Raw genomic sequence first — 24,106 nt, 5'->3', positions numbered from 1 at the left:
CTCTCTCTCTCTCTCTTCAAACCAAGATCTTCTGAACCGGCTACGTTTCCTGCGCAAGCCCCATTTTGAGCGCTTGTCAATAAATGAAAGGGATACTTGATGACATGTGAAATAAGACTGTCACCTTTACGCTGCAATTCACTACGCCTTAAAGCACACGACGATTTGTACATCGAGAATACAGAGTACTGAACTATGACTAAACTTTGGCGGTGCCTCTGCCTCAATGATGAGTAGGAGGCGAATATAAAAATTTAATAGCTGCCATTGTCATAAATGGTTATTTCATGACTAAGGGCCACAAAACAAATCGAAAGTATTTGCGAACTTAGGTGAGCGGGTTATTATTATTATTTTTTTTTGCAGTAAAATAGACAGTACATTTTAGGTTTGGGTTGCACACTAGGCAGGTCTGATGAACAGCGCGTATAAGCATTACTTTTGAATTCGATGGACAATCAACGTGGTACACTTACCAATTTATTGAAAATTTCATTGCGCAGTATTCTTCGCATTTATAACCAAATGCCGTAGTGATGGCTTTCTCATCTCTTATGAATTGATCGCCGAGACTAGCATAACCTCAAAGTCAACTTAAAAGAATGTCTACATGCATGTCAAACTGGGCGGTAAATGCATTCTTCGTCCTTTTCAACGGCATATTACGTGTTGAATAGAAAATTATCACATCGATTGTCACTTACTTTGTAGAAAAGCTTCAACGTAGGACCGAATATGAAGGCAAATGGCTCCGATGGAATGTTTTGATTCTTCCAGTAGTTGCGATTCCGAGAAGCATAGCTGCGAAATTAGTAAATAGTAAATAAATCCATATCAAAATACTCAATAAATTTGCCTCCGCGTACACTCAGCATTTTCGAAACCAATCTGATATCGCAGTTAATTTTCGTATTTAAGAGAAAACCTTATCTTTCACATAGTAAACGAAAAGCGATCAAAAGAGCAATCAAGTTTTTAGAAATTATCATGGCCTGTTTTAGCAATAGTGCTGGTTACATGTATGTGGCGTTAAGTATTCCTCGGCTTCTACTGTGTATTTAAAAACTGTTTCAGTGCTCTGCTATGCCTAATGTGTTTCTAATGGAAAATGCATCAGAAGAAAAGACAACTACTGTAAAGCAATAATTATTTAACAAGATCGAATAATAAGTGCGATGTCATAAGCTTTAGTTTGTCACAAGATTTAGTTGGTACTACAAACTTTGTGCTCTGATGGTCTGCAGCTTGCCTTGTGCACGGAACTCAAGTTTTAGGTTCTGAGCTTTATCCGTGGTTAATTGCGCTATAATCATGGCTAGCGTCGGCTTGGAGAATAAATGCCCAAGGATCCCAAAAAGCGTCGCATCTGGCTCAATGGCCTCCGCCTTGCAAATAAAGAACCTGGAAGTAAAATTAACCCGGCGCGCGCACCAACGGACCTCAATAAAGTTATTCATCCATCCATCCTCCACTAAGGCGTCCCTCAAACTACTGTGCATTTCATGGGGATTGAGGAATGCGCGAGCGCCATTGAGCGGGCTTCACCTGTCTGCCGTCCCCCGCCTATCCCCTCCCGCTTCCCACCGGTTTCAGCGGTGGCACTCCACTCGCGGTGGTTTTAAATGCCCTCAATAAAAAACGTAGCGCCATGTTTTGAAGATCGCCGCTTTCCTCCTCTCCTGCCCGTTCTCTCAGCGCTCGGCCCTCCGATTGGCTGAATGCTGTCACGTGCTCTCGCGCGCTTTTTTTCTTGCTTGTTTTATGCTCCCGCCGCCATCGCGGTGCCAGACCATTGCGAGCGGTGTATGGAGGCACCACGCATCGCGTCTCCTTTGCGCTTTTAAGGCGTATACTGTTCGCGATGCCATGTGGCTCGGCATTCGGGTGCAGAACACGCGAAACAGACGGCAAGCGACTCTTCCAGATTCCATCTGCGAAGCGAGACGCGGCGCAGAGGAAGGTCTGGCTTCAAAGAATCAGCCGGGCTGATTTCAACCCAACACAATGGTCCCGGCTGTGTGAGTTAAGCGAGCGATTCTTCAATGATCCCTAATCTCACATGCTGCCACATGATGTGTGAGGCTTCGTTAGTTTTTCTCCCTCCTAAGTGCCGCATTGTTCGCGCTGCATTTGCAACTTTCGTGGCCGGATTTCATCATGTCTTCAAACGCACGTGGTTTTTGTTGACTCGGTTATACAATCCATGGCGTTGCGTTCGTGTGGCCTGAATGCATGCGAACGGCACATTTTGAGTGTATCGCAGTATGTTATGAAGCGGTGACGGTATACTTAGGGAAAAATGGGCGCTTACCTGCGGAAAGACGAACTTATTAGGGCTATTTAGTTACGGCGACTTTGCGCCTTCAGCAAAAACTCAAATCAGTGGTCGGCGAAGATCAATGTTCTTGTCGCTAAAACTTGTCACTATCGTCCTAGATCCTCGAGGACCGATAACTATCTCGAAAATGGTAGAAAGTGCTGCGCGTCAAAAGTGTGCTCAGTATTCTAGTCGTGTATCGCGTAGCGGTACAAGAGATAAGGACCTGTGCTAGCGGCGAGCTGAAAAAGGAAAACGGTATACAAGACTTCCCGGCGATATGTAGCAAAACAAGAGATAAGTACCTGTGCTGGCGGCGAGCTCAAAAAAATTGCCCGCCAATCCATCCTGTGAAGGTGGTTGGAAAGCGAAGCTTTTTACGCCACCCTCACGGTCACTGCGGCGCACTTGATATTTCACACACTGCAACGTAACTTTAACCACGGCCTTTATTATTATTTACTTCACAACAATGTTCACTACTGATTTATGATCGGTGTGATATACACTACTAGACTAACCCATAGTGGAGTAGTCTAGAAAATGAAGCGAAGCAGTTACTAGGCTGGAAGGGTTTCGAATGACGTCAACCCTCTTTCAAGACTTGCATAAGCTTTGCAACAGCTGCAATCTAATCTTACGAACCGCGCCGAGACCGTTTCCGTTGTTTGCCCGCAGCCCTTATCATCCATCATGTTGGCTCATCACTTTGAAGCTTGTTTTTGTGGTTTTTCTTGCGAAAACGAGTGCTTAGTTGTACGCTGAATGCCTGAATTCAAGTAAGCTATACTGCTATACCTGCAATTGTTAGCGGTTCGTCGGGATCGTTTTTTGATTACAACGACGAACACGACAGAACCCTTGGCTGGTAGAGGTACAAAGCTTCGCTTTAAAAAGTGAAACCGTATACAAGACTTCCCGGCGGAGATGACGGCGCTAGGTCAACCAACGCCGAGGTCGCGCGTGGCATGGCTCAGTTAAAGCCCGACTTAGAGGCCTTAGGCTCACTGTACCACCGCTAATAGTATAGCCATCTAAGCGTAACGGCATTTATGCGTCCTCTCGTTCTTTCGGCAGCCAGTCACAATATAACGCGAAAAATTCCGATCAATATACGAGTTCAAGAGCGCGAGCGACACGTAGCCACAGCGTTTCATTCGGAGAGCGTCTGCTAGTTCAGCACCACGTAGGGGGAGCCACGGTCGACAGAAGAGAGAGTGAGCATTGGCGCAGGAGGAGGAGAGAGCAGATGGCGCTACTTTTATTTTATTGAGGGGCTTTAGGTGGTTTGAGATGGGGCGGGGCGCTGACGTCACTGCACGGCCGCGTTCGGCGGCGAGTTGCTGAGCGTGGCACTCTTATCTCCGGGACCAGCGCAGGGTACGTACAGTACATGCTTTCCTCTAGTCCGCCGACACCTTTGTGAATAGGACTTGAGCTCGCGCACGGTTCCTTTGCCCGTGCGGGGAGCGCGTACTTTGTGCTGATCCTTTCCTGACACTAAGCCAAAGAACGGTGCCTAGAGTTCACGCGAGGTCGTACCACGCCGAGCCGCACTTGCCGAAGGCCCAAGCAGAAGGAGATTGCCCGAGCTCTCGCGAGTTGGCCCATTGGTTATCGCCAGATCAAGTAGCATAGCCGCCGGGACTTTTCCTAGCGGCGTGTCTCAGCTTGAGCCTGTGCTGCGAGACCCCGTTGGGGTCTCGCAGCGACGTGCTATAGGCGCCCATTTTTGTATTTTCGCCCTTGGTGCGGGACCCCTTTGGCTCCCCGCCGCCCTGGCGTTTGTGCAGTGCAGGCGCCGCCGAAGACAATAAACGGTTTCCGTTAACTCAGGGTGATACTGTGTTGCGTGCGTCGCTCGGTAGCTCCTTGCGGCCTGAGCTCGCACGCAGCGGTGCTGGAGGTGACGGCTGACGCGGCCCTGTGGCTCGCTAGGCTCGAAACCGCGGTGGTCGGTCTCCTGTGGGACCCTAAGACCCCAGAAGTTTCCGGATTTTGAAGCCCACAATTTCGTTTCAGTTTTTAGTAACTTGACATGGCTCACTTTTTTTCGCAAAAAAAGAGACTCAAGGTTAAGTTTATGTCAGTTTACATCGCTGCGTTCATCTTCATTAGCAGAAAAAGACTACTTCGAATTTCACCAAAGCTGTAACTATCTTAATCCAGTTATAATGACCATCGGTCAATAGCTCCAGACATCCGGGGCACCCTGGCGTCTGTGCGCTGCAATGGAAAATATTACCTAATTTGCGATAGCCAATTCTTCGGAAGCGACGGTGATTGCCTGGTATGAGATAGAAACAGAGAGGTGACTGGCAGCCGCTATTAACGCAAACGCTACGGCTCATGGAGAAATTCCGCTAATTGGCGTGAATTGCGCATCTTACATTTTTATGTCTATTCCGCGATTGGTCGGGGGTTTAGTTCCTCCCACCCCCAGCTGCTTCCTGTAGCTGAACGTCCTTTTTTGCGTTATAATGATGCTCAGGCGAGATAAATTCCCTCAACAATTATGCAAGCGCGACACTGAAAGCATTGTCATCACACCTAAGCAATGAAATCCAAATGTTGCCGAATATTGAAAACTTAAATGGCTGCAAATCATTACCTGTGCATAGAATTATTTCGTCCTTTTTCTGAGCATTGACGGGACTAACTTGGGAAAGAATTGGCAAAAGCATCATTTAAGTTTGTCCTAGCGCCTGCTGCTGACATCCAAAACATCCGGAATCCCAAATCGAATCTTTAAGTCCGGACCACACCGGAAAAGCCTTAATGATCGTGACATTTCTGTAGCCTCACGAACTTTGAGAACTAGCCCAATTGACTCTGTTCATTTTGTTTTATTCAATACGAAACACGAAATAAACGTAAGTACTCACAGGTAGAAAAGGACACAGACGGTCGCTGCGAGTATAAGCCATTCCGGCAATCCCAGGAACAACGCCATGCTGCAATAGGTGCTCGTGTATCGACGACCCAGCGAGCAATGAAGGAGGTGATACCCGCTCCCTGCGCGCACCGCGGGGCTTTGTTTTCGCGCCGAACAAAAGACTGCGCTCAGATTTGATAAACGCGCAAAGATAATATCAGCTCCTCGACCGAACACGCGCCGTCGCGTTTATGCGCGAGTCCTGGGAGTTGCAGCACTCTCCGCGAACTAGCGATGTCAACCTCATCTGGAGACTGCCCGTGGCCCGCTGATTACACAAACGCTGGATGCGGCTGCTGAGAGAGAGAGAGAGAGAGAGAGTGGAAAGGAGGTGTCCCGAACGAACGAGAAAAGGACGTAGCGGGCGAACGGCGAGCTTTCAAGGTCGCCTCCAGCCCATAGCACAGGCAATGGCACGTGCGCTACGGGAGGGAACGAACACCCGTCATCAAAAGTACGTGGACTAAGAGTTCCGCATAAAGCCTAATTTCTTAGCAACTCAGTCTGTCAACGTGAAATTGACGAGCGCACTGCCTAGTCATGTCTATTGTCATTTTTGCTGAGTCATGCTCATGACTATGACTTCCACCATCATCCTTTAGTGGTTCCTTCACTTAGTGCCCATGTCCGTAGCCATTCCAGTGGTTTTTGAGTGTTGATTTTTTTTTTCTGAGTCATTATGATGTTTGCTGAGTCAAGCTTATGACTTCTACCATCATCTTTTAGTGCTTTCTTCATTTAGTGCCTACGTCTGAACCCATTCCAGGGGTTTTTGAGTGTTATTCTTTTTATCTGTGTCATTGTCATGACCTACATGACACGCATGTCATGACATTTACGTCATGACCTATCATTTATGTTCGTCATATACTCCTGTCATACTATGCCAATTTTGGTACCTACCAAGTTAACGAAACAATCGTGATAGCACCAAGACGTAGGCGGCTGTTTCATGACCTACATGACATATATGTCATGACATTCCTGTCATGAGATATCATTTATGTCTGTCATGTACTCTTGTCATAGTATGCCAATATTTTTTATGCATACCAAGTTAACGAAATGACCATGAGAGCACAAAGACGTAGGCGGCTAGATAGATACTGTCAAAGTAGCAAATGTTCGCCAAGAAATGCTTCGCATAAAAAAAAAAAAAGCCGGCAAATCCGACCACCTGTGAGAATCGATGTTATGCGAAGCAGTGTGCGGGGAGCCTACCAAGTGAACGAAACGACCATGAGACCACCATGACGTAGGCGGTTGTTTCATGACCTATATGACACGCATCTCATGACTACGTGTCATGAGTCCTCAGGAGTCCCTTTAGCTACACCTAAGAGACCTTAAGGCGAAAGCCTTAGTCATGCTTATGACTATGACTTCGACCGTCAACCTTTAGCCTTTTCCTTCCCTTAGTACACCCTCCGAACCTATTCCATTGGCTTTTGAGTGAGAATATTTTTTTCGCTGAGATGGGTCATTCTCATCTTTGCTGAGTCATGGTCATGACTATGACTTCTTCCACAATCCTTTCGTGTTTCCTTCACTTAGTACCCACGTCCGAACCCATTTCAGTGGTTTTTGATTGTTAATATTTTTCGTTGAGGCATTGTCATAACCTGCATGACACGCATATGTCATGACATATCATTTATGTTCGTCATATACTCTTGTCATAGTATGCCAATTTTGGTACATACCAAGTTAACGAAACGACCATGTCAGCACTGAGACGTAGATAGATAGATAGATAGATAGATAGATAGATAGATAGATAGATAGATAGATAGATAGATAGATAGATAGATAGATAGATAGATAGATAGATAGATAGATAGATAGATAGATAGATATTGTCGAAGTAGCTGCGGAGACGAGGAAGGAAAACAGAGGACGCGTCCAATAAACGGAGCTCTCCCACCCGATCGGTACGTTGGGGGGCTTTCGCAAATGGTGCAACTCAACACGCAGAGTGCGCCCACAACTAGTGCACTTTGATACAGCGTACTAAAGACCTTTCTTAGCACACAAAGAAGAACACAAGACTGAAAAGAACGAAGCGGACACGGCACTCGTTCCTTTCAGTCCTGTATTATTCTTAGGGCCCCCCCCCCCCCCAAAAAAAAAAAAAAAAAAAAGATGGTACGATGGTTTACCAACTTGCCCAATCATATGCTCGTTCACTTGATACTGTGCTTCTGCTCCGTTATATTAGCTCGCTGTTCGCGCGCCACTCGTGTTGTGCTAATGTCAAAAATGAGCGCGGACATGGCCGGCCTGCGTTACATTTTTCAATTTCTATTTCTGCCAGACAGCGAGACAAGAGAGGGGGGGGGGGGGGGGATTGTTGCGTTGTTCGTAAGATCCGTATCAGGATCAATAAGAGAATGATGCACCATCCAGCTTGCGCTCTAATTTATCCCGACTTCGTTGCTTCTTCTGGAGAGATGAGGAGAGGGTATAGCTTTTCATTCTGCTCCTTCCTTCCGCTCAGATGAACTTAAAGTAAAGCGGCTGTCCTGCCCTCTTCTTCTTCTTTGTGCAAACAACGTTACTAAAGTTGGCGCGTTGATACCAAGCCAACATTTTTCTATGCAAAACGTGCGCAGAGTGTGCAACATTTTCGCACTGTAACCACATCTTTTGCCAATGGGATGCATTTGAATAGTTAAACCGGTTAAAACTCTGTAGATCCTCTTGTATTAATGTTACGACACATGAGCAACCATTCATAAATAAGGCCATGACCCGAATCAAGCAAGAGTGCCGTCGTAAGAGAGACCTCTGGAGTGGCGCTGTCGTTGCTAAGCTTTGGATGACAGCTGAGCCCTGCGCAAGTGTCCTTGAGGCGCCTGGTAACAAGACACAGTGACACAAGACCGATGCTTGTAACAGGCAGCGACGTGACATCGCGGAGACATAAGGCAATTGAACGCTCGAGAGATGCGCCCGGCGCCGTCCCGAAAAGTATAAACCGACCGCAATGCACACACGTCTGCAGCTGCATGGGTGACTGCTAGGGGTTGCGTGTTACTCCAACGGTTCCGTCATCTGAGCCGATGACGTGCTTGTATAGGAGAGGATCTGTGGCATTTGCCTGACAAAGAACTGGCGTGTGTCGTGTCTACTGGACCCGGTGGCGCTGTTCTATTGATAAAAATTGCTTTCGCGATCGATATCCTTATGCCGATAGTACAGTAAAACGGCACAGGTTATCTCAATATTGTAAGGACTACTGGATCTCGCCGCATTGCGAACACGTCATTTGGATTAAAGCAGCGGAGAGGCATTTTAGGTTCCTCAGATATGCACGGCTCTGTTAAGGAAAAAGAGGGCAGATGGAGAAAATGAAGAGGAGGAGCTGACATTTTGCGTAGGTTCAGGCGCAAGCTGAGTGAAGTTTGCCGAACACTCGGCCAGATGGTATACCTGCATCCGGATCGCCGTAGAGAAATCGGACCAGATTTCTTTGAAGTGACTCCAGATGAGCTAAAGTACGTTAGCATTTTACAAGCGCGTAACACCTAGCAGAGCTTGTAACTGTCTTTGAGTAGGGCTAGAGTTACTGTATATGGCTCCCGCAGGCAGCCATATACAATAACTCTAGGTAGGGCCAAACGAAGTCCAGATAAAAGAGCGCTAAAATTTCAGCTTCAGATTATATGAATATATAGCGACTTTCGATGCTCTCATTGCTGCCGCGGGCGCTTCGTTAAGCTTGCTCACTGGTTTTTCATGTGGTCTCATAACAGTGTTATTTGGTTAGAAAACGTCTGTATAAATGGAAATATAATGGGAGAAATCGATTGCCAACTGGCCCCGAAGAGGGTACGCAACAGGCTCAGGATTATTTTCGACAACACAGGGTTCTTGAGGGTGCACTTAAATCAATATACAGCACCGTTCGTGCATCCCGTTGCGATCCGAATGTAGCAGCCACGGTCGCGAATTCAACCCGCGATTTCGGGCTCCGCAGCAGAAGTTCCCTCGCCGTTAGTTTCACGTTTTGCTAGTTGTATTTTGTTAACGACGATCCTTTTTTTTTCTTCTTCTTTCTTTTTACAGCGAATCTGTATGTGGTTAGGCGAAACCAAAATCCGTCCGCACGATGTGCGCAGAAACTATCATCATCAGCAATAGCTCGAGCGTCGTTGGTGTAGCCTCACTAAAAAACCCAACGATGTAACCAATAATTGAGAAACACTTTAATGAAATGTCGGGATTAACCCAGTGATAAACACCGGGGCAGCACGTTTCAGCTTCGCTGGTTAACCAAATATCTGTACGTAGTGCTTGGGCGGTGATTTTTTTTTTTTTTTCGTTTTAACAGCGGAGCTGTTTAAGCCGGCCGTCCGTGATTCGGGAACAGAAAATGTGGGGCATCGTGGCGGGAGTGCAATAAGGGTCCAAGCGCAATGGCACATACCCCTGTGAACTAACGAAGCTGAGCTTGGCTAAGTCTACATGAGCATGGTTGGGACTACGTAAGCTTAGCCAGTCATCGATAGCAAATCGATAGCCAATCAACAGCTAATCAATTATTAATCAATAATCAATAAATTCCGCAAAATGTTGGGGATGACTTGGTAGGGCTTAGCCTAGCCCAAATGCGTGGCAATACCTTGCGATAGCCAATCGATAGTCAATCAATAGCTTATCGATAATCGATCGATAATCAATAGATAGATAGATAGATAGATAGATAGATAGATAGATAGATAGATAGATAGATAGATAGATAGATAGATAGATAGATAGATAGATAGATAGATACCTGAAGGAATCCGCCCCCCGTTTTATAGGGAGAGGATCGCGGGCCGCCGCCAAGTAGGGACGCAGAGGACTAGCCTCGCCGCCGCGCCGTGGGCCTTCTCGACAGCCTGGAGTTGTAGTAGGACCGGGCTCTTGTTGATCATGGAATAAAACTCATCTTCATAGAAGTCTTGATGCTTTCCCTGTAAAGAAGGGCACCTCCAAAGCACACGTGTAAAATCAATGTGATCGTTACAGTTTGGACAAAGTGCTGAAATGTCTGACTAATGACTGTAAATGGAGAGGCTGGGGTATGTCCTCGTCTGAAGCATGTGACGAGATTTCCTGTGGCCGAAAGAACTTTTCGTGTGGGAGTGGCAATAAATTCCGGAAAATTCTGGGGATGACTTGGTAGTACTTAGCCTAGCACAAATACGTGGCTAATACTTGCGATAGCCAATTGATAGCCAATCAACAGCTAATCGATAATCGATCAATAATCAATAAGTTCCGGAAAAGGCTGGGGATGACTTGGTAATGCTTAGCCTAGCCCAAAAGCCAGGACAAGCTGGGTACCCATCAGCTATGCCGTCTCTTTAGCGTTTCGCCTCCAGTGCAAGCTAGGCTAGTTTTTTTCTTTTGTTCTTTCATTTTCGCGTTTTGCGAGAGAATTTTGAAATTTCAATCTGTGCGACAGAGCACAATATGTATTTCTTGTTTTCGGACTTGGACAGAGATATCTCGTTAAATACAGTTGTTCTTTTTCTCCTTTTTTGGGTTATCGGCAGCACTTTAATTATTTTAAAGAATTTTCCTTGTCCACCAAAGCTTACATTCCTTGGAAAGCCAAATCCCCACGGACAATGTTTATGCACTGCGGTTTAGGAGTTAACATTGTTGGTTTGAAATATCGAAGGCGAATAGGGCTTTCAGGATTTTGTCGCCCGTTTTCGTGATGGTCGGCGACCGGGCTTTCTCCAAAAGGCACCAGCACCGAGGGCGCGCCCTCTCGGACAAGTGAGTGTGGACGAGTGTGAGGGGTGGGTTCGCCACCAAACGCTAGCTAGCCCTTTCAGACGCACGTGCTCTCCTGCGAGAGCTGTTTTGACGTCTGAATATTTAGATGCCGTGTTCGATGATGGCTCTGTGTCACGTTCTTCCACCGCCATGGCTGACGGCTGCGTTCGTTAACGAAGTCTCGCGTCTCCTGCCGAGATGCTCCGTTTTGTCTTGCCCGCTCACCACAACCTCGCTTAAATCCAACTTCGAGAATGAGTCGGTGTTGGCATGATTTTAGTGCGGTTGGTCGGAGGAGTATCTGGCCTCCGTGGAGCAAACGAGTGCGGAAGAAAGCGCAGGTGCCGCAGCCGTTATCACGCCATCGTCATCGTGCTGTCTTCATTTCGTTGTCGTCATGCCGTTGTCGCTACACCGTCTTGGTCATTCTGCAGTGGTAGTTGTGCCGTCATGCCGTGGTGGTGGAAAAACATTTAATCAGAAAAGTACAGAGTGTTGCACTATATAGAATCACTTGGGTGGTCTCGCTATTCCGGAAGTCCACTGGAGATGATCGCCGCTCAGGCGTGGGTCACCAATGAGCGTTGAGCTTGCAGGGTAGAGCTGCCAAGTAGGAACTTCTCCCAAGCCTCTCTTGTGGGTAGGGAGAAGGGGGATGAAAAAAGAGGGATATGGAGGGGCATATGCCATCATGTGATACGTGTCGAGCAGGACCCCACAATGCGCACAGTAGCCGTGTATACCCGGCATGAAGTGCTGGGCGGCCGCAGGACACAAAAAGGTGTTAATCTGCAAGCTTTAGAGAGGTCCCTTGCAGGGTCGGGGTAAAGGCGGCGCGAGGTTCGATAATGATGTAGAATTGCGCGGTACTGCGTAAGAGCTGAGGTGCCTGGTGGAAAAGCCGAGTCGGAGGTGGTAATGGCCCGGGAGGGAGAGACGCATGCAGCGGCATGCGCCGCTTCGTTACCGGGGAGACGCGCGTGGCCAGGGGACCAGACGATGCGGACGCAGTGACACTGCCGCTACATAAAAAAAAAAGGTGCTTCCCGCTCCGTAGGGGACACGTGGTACGCATGCTGACGAACAGGCCGCGCCGACTCCTCTGTACCTATGCGGTGTTGTGTAACGGGAGCTTTTTTTATGTAGCGGCCGTGGGAGTGAGTATCAAAGCGCCATGAGGCCGCCCGAAAAAGGTGGGCGGCCAGAGGGGCTATGGTACCATTGAGGTACCAGGAACAGGCGTAGCGCGAGTCCGTGATGATGACCCTTGAGGTGGTGTGAGAGGCGGCCAAAGCGATGGCCACCTCTTCGGTCAGTGTTGCGTCCGGCGAGCGGAGAAAGAGGCCATCAATCTGGTGACCCTCGGAGATCACTGCGGCCGTAAAGTGTCAGGAGGGAGTTGGTCCCGAGACATCTACATAGAAGACTCCAGGACGATCGGAGTACTGAGTGTGAACAGAGTATGCTCGGGCTAGGCGTCTGCCTGTGTGTTGAGTGGGATCCATGTTGCATGGAAGAGGTTCAACCCAAAGTTTCTCCCGCCATAGCGCCGAGACGGAGACAGGGGGAGCTGGGAGTAGAGATCGGGTTCAGTGATAGCCTACCCAGAAGGCGGCGCCCAGGAGTCGTCTGGTACAGGCGGTTGATTTGGTTGACGACATGGGCCTCCCGCAACTCGTCATTATAGTTGTGCACTCCCAAGGTCGCAAAGCGGCGATTGGACATAGCAATGGGAAGGTCTACTGCTCGGTTGTGAGCCGAGCGGAGTAGTGCGTCGAGCTAGTTCTCGTCGTGGCGACGCAAGCGAAGGTAGGGTGTAGCGTAGAGGACTCGGCTTGTCACAAACGCTTGAGCCAAGCGGAGGCAGCGCCGGCCGCGGAGGACGCCACGTTTGGTGGAGGCCCGCGGAATCATACGGCTAACGTGCTCGCTAGTGCGTCGAAGACAGGCAGTGGTAGAACTAGGGTTGAGATTAGAAAAGATGTGGAGGCCTAATGTGCGGAGTTCTAAGACTACCTGTAAGGCGCCAGAAGGGAGAGATATCTGAGGTGGCGGTAGAGATGAGACCGAGAGAAGAGATTATTTGGTAGGGGAACATTCCAGGCCACATGATGAGCCGTAGGTGTCCACAATAAGCGCCGCACGCTGCATGCGGTTGGCGCAATTCGGGCGGGGGAGCCGGAGTTGGTCCGGATGGTAATGTCATCTGCGTATAGAGCGTGGTGTACGTGCTCGACCTTGGCGAGGAGCGAAGGAAGTTGCATCATGGCTAAGTTGAGGAGGAGCGGTTAGAGGACCGCTCCCTGTAGTGTTCTGCAGAATCGATGCGGATGAAGGCGGCGCGATGATAGAGGAATGCACAGGTGTACCCGAAAGCCCTAGAGCCACAATTCATGATGCTAAGGTTGGTAAGGTACTGCTATATTTGACATTGTAGAAGGCGCCTCGGAGATCGAGGGCCAGGACGGCTTTCTCATTGTGGCGCATAGTATTAGGAACAATGATGTCGTGCTGGAGTTGGAGAATGACGTCTTGTGCCGACAGATGGGGCGAAACCCAAGCATCGAGCCAGCTAATACGCCTTTCCTTTCCCGGGATGCGGAGAGGCAGTCGCGGACCATGGTCTCCATGAGTTTGCCCGCACAGGAGGTAAGCGAGATGGGGCGCCATGCCTAAATGCTGACGGGCTTACCGGGTTTGGGAATGAATGTGACAACCGAAGTGGTCCATTCCGCGAGGAGGGGTTCGCCCTGCCATACTGTGTCGATCAAATGTAAGAGCGAGAGGTATGCGGAGTCAGGAAGGTTGGCCAGGAGAGTGACCGTAATACGATCCGGGCCTGGGGCAGTAACTCACTTCATTTTAGCCAGTCCCGCCTGAAGACCGGGAAGATCGGGAAGCGGAATGCTGATAGCCAGCTAAAGCCGCTGGACTTCTGGGCTGAGGGGACCACCCACTGCAGAGCGGAGAAGCTACCTACCCTCGTTTACTCTTTTGCATAAAGTTTATTCTCTCTCTCTCTCTCTATCAGTGTGAGGTCTCTCGAAAAACGGCAGAGAAGACGAAATTAAAGTTCCTCTGAGCATTTCATGAGGAGGAACGTAGAGCAAAGCTTGGGCGAAATTTCGCTTGTTGCAACATTCCCCACATTCGTATTACGTTCTGCAGTGTTGTTTTTAGAATTAGTAGTTCGAAATAGAACTATACATAATACTTGTGCATTTTCACATCACACTGAGCGCTGATTTGATGTCTATACAACATCCACTGGTCCCTTCTTATTATTTTTTAACGGCTCAGCTATTTTAATGCAACTCCTCCTTTCTCTTTTCCTTTATTCGGGTAATTTTGAAGAGAGGTTGGCGCCCTTTGGTGGTACCATCTACTGATCGTTGCATCTCAGTCAAAATGTAATGAAATATGTGCTGAAAAACAATAAATTCAGAGTGCACGAGCACAATATTGTGCACATGAGTGCAGGAAACCGCAGGAGATAGCCAGATAAGAAGACACAGAAGATAAATGTCTACAGTTACACAAATAAATAAACGTACATGGAAATGTCCGAGAACACATAAATAAATTCAAAGTTTTGCGCATTAGTGGTACAGTGTGTTATGTAAGTACACATACTTACATAACACACTTTCTTGAGCTGATGCCTCCTTTCATCATTGAAGCCTTTTAGCGCCTCCGTTTTAGGTCGTGTAAGTTTAGCGGGTGGTGCGAAACGGCGAGAGCGGAATTTCTATTGCGACTTAAAGACAAAATGGAGTAGGTTGAAACGGCTTACCTTCAAAGTTTGAATCTGATTTCTCCATCCAGCACGTGTGTCTTTAGCTTCAATTATAACATCCTCATCTCACTCTTTATGCCCTTTCCCATACGCCATAAAATTCCACATTTTATGCTCCGCCAGCAAGTTAAAAATTTTAAGCTGTCAGCCGTGGCCACAAATCTTCTGCCGCTCATGATGCATTGTGTATAATTATTGTTATTTTATTTGAAAACATATATACATTTTACAGGAAAGGGAAAACGAGGAGCAGGCTGGCAACTGCCACTGCAAAGGACACAACACCTGCCTACTCTTCAAAAAGTAGGGGACAGAAACATAGAAATGGAAGATGAAGGGGAGGAAAGAGGAAAGAAAGAGCAAGATTACAACTCTCAAAGAATTCACACGAAAAAGTCACACACAGTAGCCGGTCACTGCAAGTTACGCTACAAAAAATCTTAAATAGAAGTAATAGTCTCAGACTTTCAAACATGAACCTAAGTTAGTTCATTCTTGAAAAGTAAGGAGAGCGCGATGAGCCTGATCGCGTCGAGACGCACAACCACTGGGGTACTAACATTCGTCGAGCGTCGTACACCGCAGGCCAAGGAGATGATAGTCCCTGTCTAGCGACATGCGCGGCTCACTGAAAGCGGGACACTCCAATATCAGCTGCTAAAGTGCCTCGCAGCAAACGCAAGGCGTGCGTGATGGACTGGCCACCCGTCCTTGTCGATATAAACGATCACCTACGTTCACATAGCCAACCCTTCGCTTTAGTAGTTGCGCTCCAGCGCGACGAGACAAGCCTTGACCGCGAACGCGGGGCGGGAACGTTTGATTTGCGGCGCGCTGGTCTGGATGCTGCTGGAGTAGGTGGCGACGAATCAGCAGACGAGTGCCATCAAGCTTACACAAAATTTCAGGGCCAGCACAGTCGCTATGAGCGCAAGTGGATGCCAACCGATCAGCGTCTTCATTTCCGGCGATCCGTACGTTTGAAGGTATTCAATGGGCAGCGAGAGATACGCCGCGTGCACTGTTTATGGCAAAGGCAAATATAGAATTCACTACACATAATGCGAGCGTACTTGAGTGGTTTGGGAAGGGTAAAAAACAGCAACCAACCGCCACGGTCAGGAAAGTCCGGGAGGATGCGAAAATAAAGCTTCTTTTTAAAAAACGCTACAAAAAAGTCGCAGTTTCGCCCGAAAGGCGAAGCATCAATTGCTATAGCAAATTAGTAGAGAGCAATACGGTGTAGGGATAGTAGGTTTATCGGCTGCGTAAACTTGGACACATTCGCTTACTAACTGAATGATGCATGATGCCAATGTCGCATGATGCCAATATCGCATGATGCCAATGCGCAAAAGCAAACATGAATAGATCACGCTGGATGACCGCAGACTACCACTGTCAAAACGCTGGCGTGAGCAAGCGTGTTGGCATCAGCGAGCGAATATTCGTGCGGTCTATCGCTTCAACGGAAACTGAGTGGCGAAAGCACAGCGCATACAAAGGTAAGAGCTGTGCGGAGATCGCTTTCAAGACTGGGTGCATTTTACATATTCATAGGATATAAATATGTAAGATACGGTACATTTTATATATTTATAGGATATTTAGAGGATGTTACCTTTGTTTGCTTCAAGCCGGCGATCATAACCGCACTTGACTCGTAGCACGGACACGGCGTATTATTGTTCTCTCCCCTCTCGCAGCGTGTTTAAAACGAAACAAGCAATCGCGTTCGCTTGTTTCATTTGAATCCAGCGCCGACACTTTGCGAGGATTCTATTCCATTCACCATTCTTGGTTGGCTCTCCCATCGGTGCACCGCAGCTATTGCCGAGTTCGGCCACCTGGCTAGGCCTATGAGAATAGATTAATATATTCAACAGGAAACAATCGTCACAGTACTCGGCGTTGACCTGTAATCAGCGCAGAACAAATGGATTACCTTGGAACACACGGAACGCCTCTTATCTATAACAACTAATAACGACGTGCCCGCTAATGGGGTCTCGCGACGACGGTCTAATTGAGGGTGCAACGTGTGCACGTGCACCAGAATTACTTCGTGACGTCAAGCGGAATGTCCTGTGTACTCCCGTGGTGTACACCTAAGGTTCCATCGGAAGATGAGCCAGTGATACAACTGTTGAAATGCCGTGTGCCGTTAATATTTGTTGTCGGTGCAGTAAATTAATATTTTTTTCTTGCTCTTTATTTTATAAATGTTGGCTCTTTCCCTCTCTGGCTCACACTTAGCAAAATATGGCACCAGAATAACAACTGTATTTACGACGCGGACATTTTGGTTGCGACATAACAATAGATTTCGAAAGAGACTCGATCTGCATAGCAACATGCTTAAGCGCGGACTTCATACAACTGTTGCCCCCCCTCCACGACGAGTTGAGAATGACGCATAACAAGACAAATTTCTATTGTTTTTAATGAAAGTTTATTCCACCTCACAATTATGTTGCTACAGTACCAGATCACACTGGGGAAGGAAGTTGTTGAGTAGAAGCGAGATATATGCTGTTCTCGTTTCATTGTTCGGCTCCAGACTAAGCGTTGTGCCCAACCAGCAGCCAGCACCCAACTTAGCGTAATGCAAGAAAATATCCCACCATGACGATAAACTCGAGCTCGGACACGTTCTCAAAAAATCACATCCCTTGGTGTTTTTTTTTTTTTTCTGCTGTACATAATACGTTTGACAAATTCGAGCGGGAAGCTGTGTTTCTTTTATTTGTTTTGTATTTTTTTTAGTTTTTCTGTCTGTTGGCTTGTTTATAAATTGATTTCCAATAAATATATCCTACATGCTCTATTTCGTTGTTTTCGTCTGAACAATAATTCGTCTCATGCTATGAATAACAACGTCCTATGTAATCTAAAGGGTGTTTCCACTCTGCACTATTTATTAGTCATGACATTTGACATTTGTCAGGGTTGTGGGTTTGGACTCATCGTATGTTACTGCGCTCATTCGAAGGAAAACTCCCCCTAGCTATCATATCCGTCTATTTCCTTAAGACGATATCCACTGCCCAGTTTTCAATGGCCTGTGCAATATTGAACTTGTGAATGCTAGTGATACAAGTGAATACTAAGGATGAATAGAGTGCTCGATGTGTGTTTAGATGTAGGACCACACACGCCCTTCTCTCATGCTGCTTAGCCGCACTTTAAAACTAATAAGAACCCGCGCGAGACGCCATTTTTTTAATTTTTATTGCAAAGCAGGCGCACCTTTTTTACAATGCCGGTCATCTTACTAAAGCGCATACATCCAGGAAAACAACAAGAGAAAGGTTAGAGAGAGAGACACTGAGGTTAGGCAGTGTTTTAATCCGGCTTTCGGATCCCTTTTTGGGTAAGGGACTAAGGGCATTGAAGTATTAGAGATGAAGAGGAGGAAAGAAGAATAAAAATATGCGGAAATTTCCTCATAAACGCGAAAAAACATGCAACAACTACTCTAGGCTGTCATTTTTTTTTGCCCTATGGCTTCGTGTTGCACAAATACTATTCATTGCGCAACGCGAAAACTGCTTTTTTCTACTGTACACATGGATGGAGAGACGGACTGTCGCAAGAATTTGCGTCGTGATTTTGACCACATCGCTGCAGTATCCAAGAAACTTCCGGCAAAATTACTTCCTGTGGAGTGTCCCTCATTGCCCAGTGGGTACCCTCGCACGTGGGCATTGCTGGAAATGAAGAGGCTGATCGCCTCGCTTCAAGCTATGCCCACCATGAATGTGACTGCCCTGACATTTCGTGCACATTTGAAAATGCCCGTCTCCTGATACGCCGACACCTCCTAAAGCAGCACCCAGACCGGCGTGTTGCAGACGGATCGTTCCCTCCACGCGTTCGTGGTCGAGGCCTGCCCCGTCGTGCTAGAGCACTGCTATACAAGTTAAGGGTTGGGTGTGTGTTGGTGCGCGAACGCCTATACCGACAAGGACGTGTGGACAGCCCGTCGTGTACGTTTTGTGGCTCCTGTGAGACACTTGAACATCTAGTTTTAGAGTGTCCCGCATTCGTTGCGCCGCGCGCATTACTAATTAAGGAGTACAGACTTATGGGGCTGCCATGTGCGACCCTTGACGATTGCCTTTTTCCTAGGGGGAGCGCTGCAAGACGTGACCAGGCCCATCGAGCCCTGCTAAGTTTTCTGAAGGACACTGACTTGGCCTCCCGTTTATAGACGTTATTTCTATTTTTGTTTTGTTTTTGTTTTGTTCTGTCTGTGTCTCCGTCATTTCGTTATTTCCTCTTTTCTTTTCTCATATTTTCATTTTCTCTATTCCCTCCTCCTATAGGAGTAGGCAGGCGTTGTGCCCCTCTCGGTGGCAGTTGTCAGCTTGCTCCCTCCTTAATCCCTTTGTGTCCTTGTGTGTATATGTGTACAAATCAAATAATAATAATAATAATGGATGGAGCCGTTGGAACATCCGGTTCTCCGTTATGAAAATGTGAATCGCTTGACGAAAAAAAAAAAAAAGTCAGTTGCTAGCCCCGTTGCCGGATTCCTAATGTGATGTCCTTGGCCGTGAGGACGCTGAATCCATTCTGGAATTCCAGAGGCACCTGAAATACAAGGTCAAGTAGCATTAGCTTACTTTCTCAAAAGCAAAGCCCGTGGCCAGGGGCGGGTATGCAGAAACAACAAAAGTGAAACCTCACGAAGAACAACGTCACCCCACACTCCCAAAGGTTAACTCCTAATTTAAAGAACAACAACAACTAAGGTGACACAAAGGATAATCTTAAGGCACTGGTTAAGCAGGGACCCATACGTTGTGAAGAAGTTATAGCCTGTAATACAACCTTTTCACGACGTATGAGTAACTGTGCATGTTTCACCAATGCCTAAAGCTTATACCCAGTAATTCTCCGTGATACCAATAAATACTAGCGGCAGTTTTAATGGCGCGCCGTGTTTCTGGGGCATTAAAGTAACCTGTAATGAATCGCGCGGAAGCCTGTGACACCCCGGTTGACATTATTCCTCGTGGTTAGTATTCTTTTGTGTTATTAGATGCCCGTGTTTCAGACGTACTGAGATGGGACTTCAGACCCTACCACTGATCATAGGTGGCGCTAGGGCAGAGCTATTGCGAGCAGCTCTTGCAAGGCTATAGAACCGCCTGCAGCAAGCAACACACCTCCTCGTTCTCTTTCTCCTCCTCCTGTGATACTTCTATACGATGCGTATATTCTCAGCACAACCGCTAAAGGCTGCAACGCGCAAAGCCCCTAAGTTCATGCAAGCACTAAAACTCACTTTTGTCTTTTCAGTCCGAACCACCTTCACGTTGCGGATGGTGTACAGGATGGACAGCTTCACGGCTTGCAGGGCGAATCTCATGCCGATGCAGTTGCGGGGCCCGGCTCCAAACGGCAAGTACGTGTACGGTTGTATGGACTCTACGTTCTCGTCGCTGAACCTGCAAGAATTTGACTATCCATGTTGTTCCCATGACCTCCGCTGCAGCCTAGCGCGCATCTAGGCGGAGGGGGAGGGGGGGGGGTCGTGACGCCGCCATCCCACCCTCCTCCCTTAAAATCTGTGCGCTCAGCGCCAACGTATGGCATGTGAGAAGCTCATTAAGGACTTCCTGCAAGCTGTTAGTGTTATTTTGCTCTGGAGAGACAGGAAAGGTTTAATTAATGGCTATTCAAGAGAAACCGAGAAAATGTTTCTGTTCCTTTTACATCCAGGCAGACCTTACATTGAGCTGCACTACTGCTGTCTGTATGCATCAGGATAAGAATTGCATTGGGGCTGGCTCAGAAGTAAAGCAGCATGCTTGCGTACATGCATACCAACTCCTTTTGTTCAAAAAAGAAACGCGACCTTAGATCGCTCACTGAAACATGCACAAATGTATTATTATTATTATTATTATTATTATTATTATTATTATTATTATTATTATTATTATTATTATTATTATTATTATTATTATTATTATTATTATTATTATTATTATTATTATTATAGTAGCAGTAGTAGTTGTATTGATCGTGAGCATGTGTGCAGTTATCCTCGTCACCTGCCCCCCCTGAAAAAAACCTGGATCGGCGCCTTTCCGCACCCAGCACATCAAGCACAATTGGCGACTACCACAACGTCATTAGGAATGGAATGGCTCCTAGGCGTTGAAAAATTTTTGGCTTACCTTTCTGGGTCAAACTTGAAAGGATCAGGAAAATACTGTGGGTCGTAGTGCATGGAGTAAACGGGAATGGCTACCAGCTCTCCCTTCTTCACCTTCACTCCCGTGTCTCCGAGAACGTAGTCTTCATATGGTGATCGTTCAATTCTGGAAATAAGTACGCAAAATATGTTTTTCACATTTGAGTGGTACGTCTGATGGAAATTAACCATTAGACATTCTTGTAATTCTTGGTAATAGGCGTTAGCAGGGCTTTTCATCAGGGGAGCCAAACTATCTTGCAGCAGCCTCCCCCCCCCCCCCCCTCCATACCTCCACCAACTTTCATCGCGTACTATACACACACAGATATTTTGCGGACATTCAACGAGAAATGAGAAGCCACCATAGAATGTCTTATTTATAATTTATTCAATATTCGCTTATCACACTTCTGGATTACAATGCACTAGGCGTCTTGGCAATGTGCATTTGGTTCACAGATTACTTTAAACAACCCGCAACCAGGTACCAGGCCCTATAAATACATAATACAAAAACGATATGATCGAATTTCTCTTTTTGTAGAAGAAAATCCACGATGTGCTGACTGTCCCCCAGTCATAAATGTATCGGCTCAATTTGAGAACATTCTTTATCGCAAAGGAGGAAAATAATAAGTTACATCTTCCTAGAATCTTTTTCGGTGAGGCTTGTCTTATAGGGCATAGATGTTTAATTATAAAAGCACGGAGGCCCTTCCTTGAAAATAAGCATAATCTGCACAACAATCTTCCATTGTGCTTTTTCTAGGCAGTATATGCATTAACAGCCAAAGTATGTTACTAAACATAAATAATATGTTGGCACACCGGTGGTTGCCAGATTGCTTACGGAATGGGCTGAGCAACAATACTTTCCAAATTTACCATAATACAGATAAATGATAACGAGCCGACAAGAGTTTGAAATAGATACTATCAAATCAAGTGTAACCGATTTGATACTTGCCATTTCTATCTTAAAATACTTCCATACATCAGGTAATTTCTCATTATATAGGGTTGCTGCAAGGTTGCAGGCTTTAAAATTTTATCCTCTCCCACCAGCAGTTCCTTTCAAATTTGTTCTATTAACATGTAAAAACCTTTTGCGACATTATATTCAGGTATTATACTGCCATTCTGCAACAGTGTATGGGGCCGACCTGACTTGCGTCAGATCAAGGATGGTCATTAGCCGCCCTCTACTCTTCGGCAGACACTTCCAATAAATTCGGCTTACTAACGGCTACAAATGGAATCGGCTTACTAACGGCTACAAATGGAATCGGCTTACTAACGATCAAGTGCTACAGCAATATCTGACGTCATTCACCAGAAGCCTCAGTGTCCATTAACATTTATTTTCTGATGTATTCATTCCCTGTTGCCCATATAATTACTAACTTCTTATTGTTATCAAATTTATGTCCCTTACATTTTGTATTATTCTATTCACCCAATATTTTATGTGTTCTTGAATAATTAAGATATGCCATAAACTCTACTGTACTCCTATGTCTACTCCTATGTTGCACTTCCATCATTTTTTGTCTCTAATGCTGATCCATTTTGTTTACTTACTCATCATTTGCGGCCTTTGTTCTTCCTGGCTTTTTTGTAAATATTTAATCCGTGCTTGTAACTTTACGCCCACCCTGCGAAAATGTCTTCCTGGGATTGTAGTATCAATAAAAAATCGATTTGCAATCATCTGCATTCACTCGATCTGCAACGAGACAGTTCAGTGAATGTTCTTACCGTGTCGCTGGAGGATACATTCGAAGAGACTCGGAGACAACGCAGTGAAGGTACTTGAGCTTTGTGACCACGTCCAGGTTGGGGTGTTCACCCTGATGCAATACAGAAAATAACAGCGTATCATTGAAGGGAAGCCAGAGAGATTGCCACTTTCAAGTATGCTTGATGTTTTTTGTTTTGTTTTTTCAAATGCGCCGACTTGCACTTTCATGAATGCCGAAAAATTTGACTTTCCAAACATAGACAACAGAACTTTGGACGTCCTGCAAAGCCATATATATATCTTATTTCACTCGATTAATTAGTGGGGAGAACTCTGTACGCTCGTTCCTAAAGTGTAGGGTCTCCGAAACAAGGTATATTGGCTAACATCCTACTGTTCGCTCACCGCTGACATAAAAAAACACCGCATATCCACGGGGTGAATGATGATGAGTGGGCGAAGCTCCGGAGGGAATCATGGTTAAACCGTGAATCTTCCGTGTAATTCGCCCAGTCTCGCCGCACTAAATCGAACGATTGACTTCCACCAATGACACGCGCCATATGTGACGTCATTCCTATGTTATAACAGCGCCCTTCAATATAATTTCACCATCTCCCGCTTAAGGGGACGCTAGCACAAACGCGTTAGAAACGTGCAGTACTCTCTAGTAAGGGGGAAAGGCCACAGCGTCTTACGCAGCCGTTTACACATGCCGGAACGTGCACCGCGTTTGCCGACGCCATCAGCGTTTATGAATACGGGGGTAAGGCGGAGAGGCCACAGCGTCTTACACCAGCTTCTTAGCGTTAGCACAAACGCGTTAGAAACGCGCAGTCTTTCGTTAATGTTCGGTATTTATTGTCATCGTGGTGCGTGTGTCCATGTGCGCTTCGTGGCGTAGTGGTTAGCGCCGCGCGTTCGGAAGCGAGGGGTCCCTGGTTCGATTCCGCGCTACGGACACAACTTTCGGAATTTTTTTTTTCATAAAAGTAGACGTGCCCACCTACTACGACGACGACGAAGACTACTACAAAGGAGGGACAGACCCACACCCTAAGGAGCTTCGCTCCTAAAAACACCGCATATCCACGGGTATAATGATGATGAGTGGGCGAAGCTCCGGAGGGAATCATCGGTAAACCGTGAATCTTCCGTGTAATTCGCCCAGTCTCGCCGCACTAAATCGAACGGTTGACTTCCACCAATGACACGCGCCATATGTGACGTCATTCCTATTTTATAACAGCGCCCTTCATTATAATTGCACCATCTCCCGCTTAAGGGGACGCTAGCACAAACCCGTTAGAAACGTGCAGTACTCTCTAGTAAGG

At 46.7% G+C, this 24,106-nt stretch overlaps 2 protein-coding genes and 1 long non-coding RNA gene across 3 annotated transcripts in view; 1 reads left to right on the top strand and 2 right to left on the bottom strand.

Moving 5' to 3' along the window:
- The window catches only part of LOC119456945 (uncharacterized), a 69,744-nt gene extending 64,275 nt beyond the window's left edge, over positions 1-5,469 (bottom strand). Inside the window, exons 1-2 of the mRNA XM_037718764.2 lie at positions 5,203-5,469; positions 705-801 (exon numbers count right to left, since the gene is read on the bottom strand). Of these exons, the coding sequence (XP_037574692.1) occupies positions 705-801; positions 5,203-5,270 (165 nt within the window). The 5' untranslated portion in view covers positions 5,271-5,469. The remainder of the gene's footprint in view (positions 1-704; positions 802-5,202) is intronic.
- The window catches only part of LOC119456164 (cytochrome P450 3A24-like), a 92,916-nt gene that overhangs the window by 35,121 nt on the left and 33,689 nt on the right, over positions 1-24,106 (bottom strand). Inside the window, exons 11-14 of the mRNA XM_037717790.2 lie at positions 22,790-22,881; positions 21,012-21,155; positions 20,114-20,276; positions 19,316-19,416 (exon numbers count right to left, since the gene is read on the bottom strand). Coding sequence (XP_037573718.1) covers positions 19,339-19,416; positions 20,114-20,276; positions 21,012-21,155; positions 22,790-22,881 — 477 coding nt within the window. The 3' untranslated portion in view covers positions 19,316-19,338. The remainder of the gene's footprint in view (positions 1-19,315; positions 19,417-20,113; positions 20,277-21,011; positions 21,156-22,789; positions 22,882-24,106) is intronic.
- Positions 17,201-24,106, top strand: part of LOC125946423 (uncharacterized) — a 64,501-nt gene continuing 57,595 nt past the window's right edge. The window contains exon 1 of the long non-coding RNA XR_007467575.1: positions 17,201-18,152. This is a non-coding gene — a long non-coding RNA (uncharacterized LOC125946423). The remainder of the gene's footprint in view (positions 18,153-24,106) is intronic.

This window comes from Dermacentor silvarum, chromosome 6 (genome assembly GCF_013339745.2).
Source record: "Dermacentor silvarum isolate Dsil-2018 chromosome 6, BIME_Dsil_1.4, whole genome shotgun sequence".
Taxonomy (NCBI): Eukaryota; Metazoa; Arthropoda; class Arachnida; order Ixodida; family Ixodidae; genus Dermacentor; species Dermacentor silvarum.
This window is presented reverse-complemented; position numbering and strand designations above follow the sequence as displayed.